Source organism: Stegostoma tigrinum, chromosome 6, assembly GCF_030684315.1.
Source record: "Stegostoma tigrinum isolate sSteTig4 chromosome 6, sSteTig4.hap1, whole genome shotgun sequence".
NCBI lineage: Eukaryota > Metazoa > Chordata > Chondrichthyes > Orectolobiformes > Stegostomatidae > Stegostoma > Stegostoma tigrinum.
In genome coordinates, this window is record NC_081359.1 from 70768333 (window position 1) to 70783253 (window position 14921).

At 38.1% G+C, this 14921-nt stretch overlaps 1 protein-coding gene across 2 annotated transcripts in view; it reads right to left on the minus strand.

Annotated features, from left to right (window-relative positions):
* Nucleotides 1–56: 56 nt before the first annotated feature.
* Nucleotides 57–14921, minus strand: part of LOC125453709 (uncharacterized) — a 36707-nt gene continuing 21842 nt past the window's right edge. For both annotated transcript variants that reach the window (XM_048533618.2, XM_048533617.2), the window contains exons 5-6: nt 10492–10612; nt 57–10198 (exon numbers count right to left, since the gene is read on the minus strand). In XM_048533618.2, coding sequence (XP_048389575.1) covers nt 837–10198; nt 10492–10612 — 9483 coding nt within the window. In that variant the 3' untranslated portion in view covers nt 57–836. The remainder of the gene's footprint in view (nt 10199–10491; nt 10613–14921) is intronic.

Consider the following 14921-nt stretch of genomic DNA (forward strand, 5'->3'; position numbering starts at 1 on the left):
TCTACGACAAAACATAAAAGTGTTTTACTCAAAGCCCAAACATTTAGAAGTGTATATAAATGCAATATTAAGGGCAGTAATTTATTAGCAGCACAATTTTTAAATGATTATTTTTACATATATTTGGTTAATGGTACTACTTATACATATTGTGCAAAAATTATGATCACACGGGCAGCATGTTCCATTGTAAAACATTTTGACTTGACCCCGACATATATTTTTGAAGATCACTGAACTTATAACAATGACGAACTAAAATAATATATGATAAATAAGAAAAATTTAGAAGCTGAAAAACTGAAATGAGAACAGGAAAGACTGGAGTGCAGAACAGGTCCAACAAGGGCAAAAATAAGTTAATGTTTCAGATAAGATCCTGCATCAAACATCTGATGAAAGATCATTTCCAAAATATTAACCTATTATTTATTTAGCCAAAACCTGAAGATTTATGTTTTCAGGGAAGATGGTCTTATGTGTTATTTATATATGACCAGAACCAAATAGACACTTTTCATCACTATTTAATATAATGGCATGAATTAAGTTTCCCTTAAAATATGAAAATTCAATATAACTGTCTCCAGCAATAAGACAACTACTTCCCACTTTAGAAAATGTATCATATAACTGCCAAAGGGACTGACAACTAAGTTATACATTTCGAAAATACAGAAAAATGGTATCAATACTATTGAGTATTGCAGTGTCATACTTGAGAGCACCTTAACACAAACCCAAAAGACCATGGCGGCCAACAATCAATGATAAAAGATGATTTGTTACAAATCAATAACATACACTGCTACCCGTTCTTATAGGTGGGAGCAGTATTATAACACAGATTCTTTTACTGTATCATTGCCATCCAAGAAGTACTCATCATCAGTGGTGGTGTCTGAGTTTGTATCTGAGTAACAAGAAAAGTTCTGTTGGTCAACCGCAGCTGGTGAGCAATGATGATGCGGTGAAAGACTGTCTTCTGATACTTTACTGCTTGTAGATGATGAACTTAAAAGTCTGATTATATCTGTGGGATTTTCCTTAGGCCAGAATAATTTAATGTCTACAGGAAAATATTCGTGATTGCTTTCTGTATCATCATTCACCCCGGGATCCTGGTTTATTCCACTTGTACGTGGATTGAAAGCATCCTCACTTCTTGGAGATGAGACCCTCTTGTGAAGGTCTTCAGGTTTCCACAATCTGTCCACAACCAACACTCTTTTCATGTTCTCAAGATGTGTTTCTTTCCTTTTCTCTTCTTTAGAAACGTTGGTTTTGTCTTCATTTCCAATTACTAACTCATGATTGTCCACCCTAATCTTATTGCCATGATCTGTAGCCCAGTTGCTCTGGTCAAATTCATTCTCATTAGAAAATGGGATATCAGAATAAGATCGATAAAGTTTGCTGGATTTCATATAATTTGAAAACTGAAGCCTGGTGTTGACTTGCTTGTTTTGAACTGCTGGTTGAAAATTATACAGCCTGTTTGTGGAAAATACATTTTCATGATCTTGGAAGGTGGATTGGTTGTAATTAATATCTTTTAAACTTTCAGTCTTATAGAGATTATGACACCTATTTTGAATATTCTGAGGACTGGGCCTGAGAGAATGTCTCAAGCTGCGGTACGTTTTTGAGAATCTAGCTGTCCTTGCCTGGTATTTATCATTCAATATAGAATGATCACCTTCATGAATACCAGAAGAATTTGCTCTGTATTGAGAAAAATCACTGTAGGCATTTAACCTATTACGAAAGTTATTAATCTCTGAGAGATCTGAATCAGTTTGGCCCTCCTCTGGAGAACATTGCTGAAGTGAACTAGAGCCTTTTGTATTTTTTGTCCATGTCCTGAATGCCTGATTCGGAAATATTTCTCCACGGAATGATTTCCTTCCACATTTGGATATTTTGCCACCTTCTTTCGCATTGTCACAGTTCTGTGCCAGAAACTCTGCATTTGTCAGTGAATGATCACACATTGCATTCCTGTTGTAACGTACAATATTTTCAGGAGACAAAAGAGCAGGTAACAAATCATGTGATGAAGAAGTGTTGTTGTTTAGATGGCTATCAATGTGTTCACAATTGTTATTGTCTGTTCTAGTCGAAGTAAAATCACCACTTTTTGCAAACTCTCTCAAATAGTTACTTTTCTTGCGAGATGTCATGTCTATAAAAGACTCTTGATGAATTGGTAGATTCTGTAATGAAGAACTAATGTCAGTTTCTGATTTACAGTGTTTTATATTAACACTGCATCGTTGATTCAAAGACATGTCACCATCTGGAAACCAGTGCTGAAACTTAGTAGTTCTAGCACCTGAGATGTCTGTATAAGATTGCAGATCAATTGGTTTCTTGAACAAAGCTTCTCTGTTGTTTTCAGGCTGGCAAATTTCTAGATTCCTCATATCTCCTGGATCCAATACATAATTTCTGTTTGGCGAATGAGCTGGTGATTTATGTTCTTTGCTGTTTATGATTTTTGAAGGAGACTGTTGTCCAGCCAATGAAAACTCATTGTTGGTTTCAGGTTTGTACATCTGTAAGTAAGAATTCTTTCTTCTGTTCATTATAAATTCACCACTCATTATGGGATGGGTTGGTGACTTTTCATGATTATTGTGAGTGACGTCAGTCGTGGATCTTTGTTTAGTCACTGTCAGTGGTGATGAGGGTGCGCTACTTGTTTTATGAAAACCTTTAAACTTTAATCTGTCATAAGGTATTTTGTCATCATTTATTTCAGCAAGACGTGATGACACATTTGGTCTGGCATTTTTCTCGATATCTGTGATTATGCTTGTGGATCGTATGCAACTTGCTGAATCTAATGCTGGAATGTTGTTCATTTCAGGTGAGTCCTTTTGTAAATGTTCATTAACTCCAGTATCTGCTGTGACAGTAGCACAATTGAGTGAAAAACTTAGTGTCTTACTTTCACTGCTGTGTATGATATTTTTTGAAGAGTGATGCCTGCTCACTGGGTCCAGTGCTGGAAGTACATGGCTAATCTTAAATTGGTCCTGATTAATGGCATTGACATCATTAGTGACTGATGGATAACACAGTTGCTCATCCTTGTAACTGTCTGCGTTGCATGTAGGAGATTTTTGTTGAGTAATTTTGTCTTCTGTTGCAGTTGTACTTGTAGTTTCCTGTTTGCACTTTTCCAAATAACTAGGCCTTTCTCTGAGGGCACTGACAGCAGCACTGTTTAACAAATAAGTTGCAGGCCAATGTGGGCTATCTGTAGGAGAAACCTGGCTGTATACTCGATTCAGTGGTAAAGGCATACACTCAGTCTCAATTTTATCTACATCACTAACATTATTAATTTCTCTGTCCACGGTGATGCCATCACTATTTGGGGAGTGACTATCTAATGTATTCTTCCTGCCTTGTGTAATATTTCGATGAGTACACTGCCCATTCAATTCATCTGCTGTGGAAATTGCATTGTCTTTGCCCGTTTGGTATTTTCTGCTCCCTGCCATGTCACCTCTGTCCAGGGAAAGAGCCTTTGATTCCTCTAGGTTGCTGCTTTGTAAGTTATTTTCTGGGAGCCACTGGCTGGATTCTGCAGAACATGGTGAGGGTGCACTCTTTGTTTTCTTCAAAAGATTTAATTTGAACTTAGCAGAAGGTCTCCTATGGCGATAAATGTCAGTAACCTTTGTTATGCATTGCTGCAAAGTATTTTGCTTCATATTTATAGCTGAGCGATTGGGCCTGAAGAAACAGAATGGGGCCCTGTCACTTCCTGTTTTAGCTCGTTGCCTTTGTAAATTGTCATCTTTTTCTATGTCACCACTCTCCAAAGAATGAGGCAATGGTTTGTCTGAATTTCTGATCGAATTAGGAGGAGACTTTTGGTCAGTTAATGTATCGTGTGAAACAGTTGGACTACTTTTTTCATATTGGCAATCAGTATTCTTGATAACCTCTGCATCCAGAGAACTGTCGGCACTGAGTGGGAAGTGGGTCAGTGGGTTGATTTTGTTACATGGCGAATAATTTTGTGACTGATATTTATGCTCCTGTGCAATTTTTATTGAAAATTCTTGCCCAATCCTGGAGTCTGATGTTGAAGATATATGCGGTCTTTCTGATTTGTAATGTTGCACATTATTTTTATTGAATCTTCTATTCAAAGTAGTGTAATCAGTTTCTGGGCACAGATTCTGTTGAATAGTTTCCTGTCCTAGCGCAATATTTGTTGAAGTCCTCTGGCTGATCTCTCTATCTGGTGAATCTCCACCAGGGCTTTCTGATTGGTAATTCTCTACATTGCAAATACCCCCTGGACCCACATGGTGGTGATCAATGAGCAGAGTCTGAGAATGAGACTCATTCATGTTGTCACATGTGCCATTTGCTGGAAACACTTGATCCCCAAGTGAATCTGGTGTTGAGAGATGACTGTGAACCTTTTGCAAATTCTTGTCACATCCCCTGTCCATCATGCTATCTCCATCAAGTTGGAATTGAGTCAATGAATTGCTTTTCTGAGAGGGAGTTAAACTCTGACTGGTCGCTGGTGCCAAAATTGAGGATGCACTGTTAGTCTTCATGGACTGAACATCATTTAGTGAATGTACTGCTGGAATTTTGATAATTTCTGGTGAGTTTTTTTGTGCATGTTCACTGTGTCCAAAATCTGTAGTGTCTGTAGCACTGTTGAGTGTCTTATATTTACTGCTGTCAGTGATATTCTTAGAAGTATTGTAGACAGACACTGGATCCGATGCTGGGGGTATATGGCTGTTGTTTTGATTAATTGCACTGATATCAGTAATGACTGATGAATGATTCAGTGGCTTGTCCTTGTAGCTGTCTGTTGGACTTGTAGATTTTTGTTGAGGAGTTTTATCTTCTGCTAAATTTGTACTTTTAGGTTCCTCTTTGCACTTTTCTGAACAATTAGGATTTTCTTTGTGAGCATTGACAGCAGCACTGTTTAAGAAATAAGTTACAGGCTTGTGTTCATGCCTGTGTGGGCTATTTGTAGGAAAAAATTGTTTTGTTTCTTGATCCAATGGTGAAGTTACATATTTAGTCTCAAATTTATCCACAGCACCAAAATTATTTATTTCACTGACCAAAGTAATGTCATCAAAACTTGGGGAACAACTCTCTAATATATTCTTCTTGCCTTCTGCGATATTTTGCTGGGTCCAATGTCCATTCAATTCATCTGCTGTGGAAATTGCAAAGCTTTTGCCTGATTGGGATTCTGTTTTTCTGCTCCCTGCCATGTCATGTCTGAACAGTGAAAGAAACTTTGATTCCTCTTGGTTGCTGCTTTTTACATTATTTTCTAGGAGCAACAGGCTGGTCTCTGCAGAGGATGGTGAGGGTGCACTCTTTGTTTTATGCAAAACATTTAATGTGAACTTAGCAGAAGGTCTCCTATGTTGGTAGATGTCAGAAACCTTTGTTATGTAATGCTGCAAAGTATTCTTCTTCACACTTGCAGCACAGCGATGGGGACTGAAGGGATACAATGGGGTGCTGTCATTGTCTGTTTGAGCTTGCTGCCTTGCTAAATTCTCATCCATTTCTTTATCACCAGTCTCCAAAGAATGAGGCAGTGGTTTGTCTGAATTTCTGACTGAATTAGGAGATCTTTGGTCAATTAATGTATCTTGTGAAACAATTGGGCTGCTTTCTTCAGATTGCTTTTGTTCAGTATTCTTGATAAGGTTTGCACCCACAGTACTGTCAGCACTGAGTGGGAGGTGGGTGAGGGGGTTGATTTTGTTATGTGCGCTTATGCAAGTCCGTTGGTCAGTCACTAAAGAGGGCAGTGTAGGTTCAGTGCTGTCCTTTTCTAAATGTTTATTGCCCTCTCTGTTCAGAATGACACGTGCACTGTTTGGGGAATAATTTTGTGACAGATAGTTATGCCCTTGTGCAATATTTATTGAAAACTCTTGCCCAATCTCGGAGTCTGACGTTGGAGATATATGGAGTCTTTCTGATTTGTAACATTGCACATTATCTGTATGGATTCTTCTATGTAAAGTAGTGTAATCATTTTCTGGGCACAGAGTCTGTTGAGTATTTTCCTGTCTTAGTGCGCTATTTGTTGGAGTCTTCTGGCTGATCACTCTACCTGGTGAATCTCCACCATAGTTTTTTGATTGGTAATTCTCTACATTGCAAACACCTCCTGGACCCACAGGGAGGTGATCAAAGGGCAGAGTCTGAGAATAAGACTCGTTCATGTTATCACACATGTCGTTTGCTGGCAACATTTGATCACCCAATGAATCTTGTGTTGAGAGATGACTGTGGTCCTTCAGTAAGCACTCCATACATCCCTTGTTCATGGTATCTCCATCAAGTTGGGATTGAGTAAGTGAAAAGCTCTTCTGTAAGACAGTTGTAGGGAAAATGTAACTGGTCACTGGTGCCAATGGTGAGGGTGCACTGTTAGCTACGGGTATTGTTTTAAAGGTTAATACATGAAAAGATTTCTTATCATGAAGAATTTCAGGTACCTTTAATGGATCATTCTGCAAAGCATCTTTCTTGACATCTGTGGTAGTCTTCATGAACTGTGTGTCACTTAGTGAATGTACTGCTGGAATTTTGTTAATTTCTGGTGGGTTTTCTTGTAAATATTCACTGTCTCCAATGTCTGTAGTGCCAGTTGCACTGTTGAGTGAAATACTCAGTGTCTTATATTTACTACTGTTAGTGATACTCTTAGAAGTATTGTAGAAGGACGCTGGATCCAGTGCTGGTAGTACGTTGCTTTTACTTTGATTAATTGCACTGATATCAGTAACGGCTGATGAATGACTCAGTGGCTTGTCCTTGTAGCTGTCTGTTGGACTTGTAGATTTTTGCTGATGAGTTTTATCTTCAGCTAAATTTGCACATTTAGTTTCCTCTTTGCATTTTTCTAAATCACTAGGACTTTCTCTGTGAGCATTGACCGCAGCACTGTTTAAGAAATAAGTCACAGGCTTATGTTCATGCCTGTGTGGGCTATCTGTAGGAGAAAACTGGTTTGTTTCTTGACCGAATGGTGAAGTCATGCCGTCAGTCTCAAATTTATCGACAGTGCAAGAATTATTTATTTTGTCCACCACAGTAATGTCATCAAAATTTGGGGAACGACTCTCTAACATATTCTTCCTGCCTGCTGTGATAGCTTGATGTTTCCATTGTCTATGCCATGTAGAAATTGCACTGTATTTATCAGATTGGTATTCTTCTGTATTTTCACAACGTGCCAATGACTTCTCATTATCTCTGACCGGAGAACGAAACTTTGATTCCCCTAGGTTGCTGCTTTGTAAGCTATTTTCTGGGAGCCACTGGCTGGATTCTGCAGAACATGATGAGGGTGCACTCTTCGTTTTCTTCAAAAGATTTAATTTGAACTTAGCAGAAGATCTCCTGTGGTTGTAAATGTCAGTAACCTTTGTTACGTAGCGCTGCAAAGTATTCTTTTGCACATTTGTAGTTGAGCGATTGGGATTGAATGGGCTGGTGTCAGTGCCTGTTTTAGCTTGCTGCTTTTGTAAATTCTCATTTAATTCCACGTTAGCACTTTCCACAGAATTATCTAATTTGCAGACTTGTTCAGGAGGAAACCTTTGGTCAGTCAATATATCTTGTGAAACAATTGGACTGCTTTCTTCAGATTGGTCATGTTCAGTATTCCTGATAACATCTGCATCCAGAGTACTGTCAGCACTGAATGCGACCTGGATGTGGGGGTTGATTTTGTTACATGCACTTATGGGAGTCTGTTTGTCAGTCACCAAAGATGGTAGTATAGGTTCAGTGCTGTCCTTTTCTAAGTGCTTATTGCCCTCTCTGCCCAGAATGACATGCACACTGTTTCTTGTATAATACTGTGATGGATATTTATACTTGGGTGCAAAATTTGTTGAAAATTGTTGCCCAAATTCTGAATCAGTTGTTGAAGATTCATGGGGTGTCTCTGATTTGTTTCCTAGCACATTATCTTTATTGAATCTTCTATATATAGTGTGATCATTATCTCGGTACAGATTCTTTTGAATATTTTCCTGTCCTGGTGTGCTATTTGTTGGAGTCCTCTGGCCAATCACTCTACTTTGTGAATCCTGATGATGATTTTCCAATCGATCATTTTCCTCATTTCTGTCACATGATTTCTGATTGCGAGCAATTTCAGTTCCCTTTGACGAATCATTGCGCATTGCACCTTTTTTGATATCTGTAGATGTGGTTGTGAAATGTAAAACAGTTAACATTTCTGGCGCTGTATTTTTACCATAGCTTTCAGATATGTTCTCTTGTAAAACCTGACTGTGTTCTCCATGCACATGGATGTCATTGCTGAATAAGGGATGAACTAGTTGGTTTTTTTGGTTGATATGAATGATGTTGGAAGTTAGCTGCTGACTGGTATTTCCAGTTTGCAAACTGTCAGGATTTTTTCTGTTTCCTGTGGCATGAACCCCGTTTGAGGAAAAACATAGTGGTTTGTGCTCATTTAAGAATGTGTAATCTTTAAACAGAGACTGGTTAAAAGCTGTATCCTGTACAGAAAGGGCAACATCAATCTTAAATTCATTTAGCTGTTTGTAATCGTTTGTAGTTCCTCTAAGCAAAGTAGTGTCAGCATTATTTTGCACCTGATTTTGAAATGTCGTTTCTGAAGGAGTCTTCAAGTCAACTTCTACATTTAATAACAAATCAACTTTGTAGTTTGCAGATTGTTCATTTTCTAAATTCTTATTAAGATCTGATTTCACTGGCTTTTGGATCAATAACTTGTTTGTTTTACTTTGAGTATTTGGAGGAGAAAGTTGGCTAGTTGCTGTAGCCTGTGGTGAGACTGGAATTTCTTTGTCAGACTGGTAGCTTTCTGTATTCTTAATGGTTTCTGGATCCATAATAGTATTATCAATGAGTGGAAAGTGAGTTAATGACTTATCTTGGCTGACAGTAAAATCTGGGAGAGGTGGTTGGTCATTCTGTGAATCTTGTGCAGCAGGTGTACTGTCAGTGACATACTTTGATACATTTTCATTGCCTTTACTGCTGAAGGAATATGATAATGATGTATTTTGGTTCAAATGTGGTGTGATAGTTCTAGTAGGCTGTTCTTTATTTACTGTTTTGGATATGTTTTTCGTGATTGTTTCACTGCTGTTTCCACTTATAGGATAATTTGTTGATGACTTGCTTTTGTTGGTAATTGTAGACAGGTCTTGTTTTACTGCAACCACTGGTGGTGTATTTTTCTTTTCTGATTTATAATTTTGAACATTATGAACTCCATGAATTTTGGGTGAATTGCTGTTGTCTGTGTGAAATGACCAGTTCTGTAAAGTACTTTTTGTGCTATCTAAAGAAGATACTGTTTTTGAGTTTGATAATGAAAGACCAGAGTTTGCATCCGATTTATTCTCTTTACTTTTTCTGTCCGCAGTTATGCCAGTACAATTGACTGATTCACTGAACAAACGGTACTTAAAGCTGTTAGGTATAGGGAACTTGTAGCTGAACACTTGGTCTGTTGAAAGAGTAGCAATAGATATTTGTTTGTAGTTTTGTTTAGAGCATCTATCAAGGTTTAATGGTAGAGTTTGAGAAGCAATTGCTTCATCTGAATTAATTGGAGATTGAGTTATAATCATTCCTGTTGCACTACATTCTTCTGATTGATCATTTTGTAATAAATTATTATTCATGCTGTCTAAAGAGACATCATCAGTTTTTGGTTTTGAATGATCATGTGACAAACAACCATCAATGTCTGTATTCAGAATGTTGCCAGCATAGTCCATTGCATGATTTTGAAACACATTTTTCGACTCAATAATAGAAGACTGTGAGCTAGATGCAGGTTCTGGTAATACTGAACTGTCAGCTTCACATTGACCTGGTCCAATAACAGCACAGTTATTTCTTTGTTGTTGAAAAGCACCAATATCGCTTGATACAGGACCGTAACTCCCAATTTCAATGTTGTACTCAACAGGCAGTGATTGTACTCTAGCATTTTCACTTAACTTCGAGGATTTCTGTAAAGTGTTTGCTTTGCCATTTCTGTGTATTTTTGCGAGGTGATCATAACTTTTACCACCTTGCTCATATGTGATGTTTCTTTGCATTTCAGAATTACTCAAATCTTCAGTCCCCAAGAACATTTCGTGTTTGTTTGCTGCATCTACAAAATAATTAAGATAAAGCATTAACAATTAAGAGTTAGTTTATTCTGGAAACACACAACAGAAACCATATATATTTATATCAAGGATAGAAACACTGACTGCAAGTATCTTTTGCGATTTATTACAAGAAAGATTACTAATGATTACAATATCTTGGAATAAAACATCTGTTCACCCTCTTAGTTGATGAATAATGTGTGTCCTGGAAACATCATAAACTTATATTTTGCAATTGTAAACTATTGAATGTGTGTCATAATCTAACCATATCATAACTGCTTTTACTTACCATCAATGTTATTTGTTTCCAAGTCTTGGCTGAGGACATTAGACTGTATTTGTTTCCTAAAGCCATGAAATACGTGTATTTTTCTTTCAACATGGGGAACTGCTGCTGCCTTCAACCGTACCTGAGATAAATTATAATCTCTTAAACAATACTGTTTATTTAGAATGTACATCTTAAAATGTAGAACTGATACCCTGAAGACTACATTAACAACATATAAAAAACACACATTTTAAAAGTAGAAATGTACATTTAAATTTCTAGATATTTTCTATCGATCTATTTAGACATATTATTTTATACCTCCAGATCAGATGGGACCTAAACCAACACCTCCTGGCTCAGAGATAGGGGCACTAACATTGTTTCACAGGAACCCTTTTATCTGAGTTTCTAAACTTTACTCTTTTATTCACAAATTATTGCTAAATTCCCCTGAAGTATTTTTTTGTTATCTTTAGCTCAGTAATTATTCCCCTGAGTAAAAGTTTTGGTATGGGAAATTAGACATCAATATACGCAATTATGGATGTAACATGGATGCATTAGGCTCAATTAGGTAGAACCAATTTCCTAGCATCCCTGATGGTCACCTAAAATTGGTAAATATATAAATGAGCTGTGAGTGCTCTTGTGGTGTAGTGAGCCATAAGTACCTCTGAACTACGAAGTCTGGGTTCACATCTCACCTGCTCCAAAGGTGTGTCACAGTGTATCTGAATGGGTTGATTAAAACTATCTATATAAATACAACGCAAGAGGGCTCTTGTAGCACAGTGATGGTGTCTAGACTTTAAGCCAGGAGGACTGGATTAATGGCCCACCTACTCTAGAGAGTATGCTGTAAGATCTTTGAACTGATTTTAAAGAATACCTATTATGAGCGGCATAACATCTGTTTAGTTACCCTCAAAATCTTTGCCCTGAGGAGTGTTGGAGCATGTGAGATGGCCAAGTTAAGCTACTAAGATAATTCAATAGTAGGAGGTATTTAAGATGGGAAAGGCAGAAAGCTAAAGATGAATTATTAAGCACACAATGATAGAGAAGCACTAAATATAAATAAGCATCAAGGTTAAACCTCTTGATTACAATACAGAAGTGAATAAACATATAAAGTCATTACCTGCCCAGAAGCAGGGTACTGTATACCTCAAAAGATCTAGGGATGCTGTGTGTCCTTGTTACATGCAGCTGAATTTTACCAAGACTAGGTCTTGATCTCTTATTTCCCCTGGAAATACCTTTGGTGTTTTCTCTATTGTGGTCTGTTCTACCTCATGAACTTTTGTGTGACTTGCTATTTTATTTCTTGTTGCTCTGATACTATGCCCTCTTCGGCACATTTTCTGAAAGTGACTTTTAACAGATAAAACATATTTTTTTAATAGCCACACACTGCTTGTGCCTTTGAATTTTTTTGCTTCACAGTGTTGACGATGACTGCTTGTTTCTTGATTTTGTCCATTTTACTCTACTGGTTTGTCACATCCGTTTTTAAAAATTTTGTACTGAATAGATCTTTTCCTCTTCGAATTGGTCGATGTTGCTTCTAGATTTTTCCTTCATTTTCCATCTTAATGGTGTTCTTGAGTCAAATCTTTATTTGATTCAATTAAAGCTGACAAAGGTTCATCAACAATTACAACAAAAATTGACTTATGAACTGACTTCAAATGTCTACAGTCAAATTTTCAGCAAATTTGTAGACATCATTTTCAAAATTATCTATGGGGACTCTTGGATGCTTAACTCTATAGATCTTGGTCTTTCAATAATTTTATTTAATCTGAGGTTGAAGTAATTATGATAGGCTTTCCAACCTTCATCAAAAGTACATGTTGCTTGTTTTACACCTTGGCAAGCTTCATCATCAACTACACTCCCAATTTTATAGAATAAGAATATGTACTTGTTCAGTTTCTGTTTTGGCATCTAATTTGGAAGCAAATCAATATTACAATAACTGTTTTCTCCAAGATGTCCAACTGTATTCTATTTGGCCTATCTCTGAAATGAAATCATCTTGACATTATTTCTGCTGCCATGTCTTTTGAATGCTTTTAATTCTGTAGTATACTAATGCTGTTAGTGTGTGCAGCTTCACTGAAAGCTTTTCCTTTGTTTTTTTTCGCAGATGAAATATAGGCTTCCTGCCTTCTGCACGAAAAATGGAGCATCCCCATTTAGATTAGCAAATGTTGAAAAAATCAACAAAAGGAATAAAACCTGTAGATCTTGACCTTGTTTCCCTATGCCCATACGTATAAGTGATTCCTTTAGAGTGTTTTGATCATTTTTGATTAACAATAAAGACATCAGGAAGGTGTGATTAAGTTCTCTGTGTGTGGAAGGTTCTGCAGTCATTCAGTCTCTGCGTAAGCTTGAAAAGAATTGTGTTATGTGACCACATTGAGAAGTTTACCCCAATGTCCAAGGTGTTTATTTATAGATTTCAATAAGTAGGATGGAATTGGGCCAGTCCCGTTCTGAGTTCCTCATCAATTACTACATCAGCTGGGTCTAATTTTTTCAGTCATTTTTCACTGCAAGAAACTCCCAATGCAGTAGGACACAGACTTTACTGAATTTTTGAGATTGGGTTTCAAGGGTGAACAAGTGAAATTTTTTATCTTGCCACGATGTCAAAAGTGGATATTTTTCACCTAATTGAACAGTACTGCTCGATTTATATTGCCTCACAGAATAGTCAATATGTATTAAGTGATTAAGTAGACATCCTTGCAATTTATATGAACTGTTGTGCAGATTGAATGGTCAAGATCTTATGGGTGCTTTCCTCCTGCCGGTTTCTTCACCAGCTACTGCAGGTCCCACTTGTTAGCAATGTTTTTCAGCACACAGCCAGCTTAGTCAGTACTGGTATTACTAAGCCACACTTGGTGATCGCCATCCTGCGCTTTTGTCATTCAGATTCCATTCAATGTTCTTGTCAACCCACTGGGTTTCCCACAAATTGTTTTCATCATTTGCTAAGGAAGGATGGTAAGTGATAGCTAGGAACAGGCTTCTTGCCTTTGTTTGACCTGATGCCATGAGATCAGAAGTCAAAGTTGAGGATTCAGAGAGCAACTCTTACCTGACTGTATACCACGGTGCCGCCCCCTCTGCTGCGTCTACCCAGGAATGGTGATGCTAGAGTCTAGGACTTGTCTGTAGTGTATGATTCTGTAAGTTTTTTTAATTTAGTTATTTGATGTTGGCATTGCTGCCTGTCCATAGTTTCCCTTAAGGTGGTGGCGAGCTGCCTACTTGAACCTCTAAAGTGCACCTGTAGTGGGTTGACCCACAATGCCATGAGGGAGAGAATTCCAGGAATGTGACAAAGTGACAGTGAAGGAACAGTGATATATTTCCAAACTATAAGTGTGAATGGCGTGGAAGGGAACTTGCAGGTTTATTTCCATGTATCTGCTGCCCTTGTACTTCTGGATGGAAGTCATGGGTTTGGAAGGTGCTGTCAGAGGATCTTTGGTGAATTTCTGCTGTCCATCTTGTACCTAGTATACACTGTTGCTATTGAGCATCAGTGGCAGAGGAAGTGGGTGTTTGTCATTGTGATGCCAATCAAGTGGCCTGCTTTGTCCTGGATAGTGTCAAGCTTCTTGAATTGTTGGAGGTGCACCCATCGAGACAAGTGGGGAGTATTTCGTCACACTCCTGACTTGTATCTTACAGGTTTTGGGCAATCATCAGGTGAGTTAGTCACTGCAGTATTTCTAGCTTCTGGCCTGCTCCTGTAACCAGTGTTTATGGAGCAGGTCCAGTTGAGTTTCTGGACAAAGGTAATTCCCAGGATGTTGACAGACAGAGATTCAGTGACCCCATTGAATGTTGAGCGGCAGTCGTTAGGTTCTCTCTTATCAGTGATGATCATTGTGTGGAATGTGTATCGTTGGAATCTAACTTGCCACTTGTCAGCAGAAGCCTAGATATTTCCCAGATTTTGTTCAGAGTCTGAATACATCAAGTCATTGTTTGACTCACCTGTGATACGCTTTTCCCAATTTTGGTACAAAAACAACAGGAGGAAAAACATGCAAACAGACAATATGAGGGACCAACTTACACCTGTATCATGAACTGAATCCATGTGAGAAGCTGAGACATGAGGTGAAGTAGCTGAGGCAGTATAAATATTCTGACATAAGGTGTGGAGCTGGATGAACACAGCAGGCCAGGTAGCCTCAGAGGAGCGGGAAGCTGACGTTTTGGGTCAGGGCCCTTCTTCAGAAATGGGGAAGGGGAAGGGAGCACAAATAAATGGGGGGTGCAGGGATAGAATGCGAATAGTGGAGCGGATAGGTGGGAGAGAAGACGGACAGGTCAAGGAGACGAGGATGAGAAGGGGGCTGCTCGTGGGATGAGGTTCGGGATGGGGCGATTTTGAAGCTAGTTGAGACCATTGA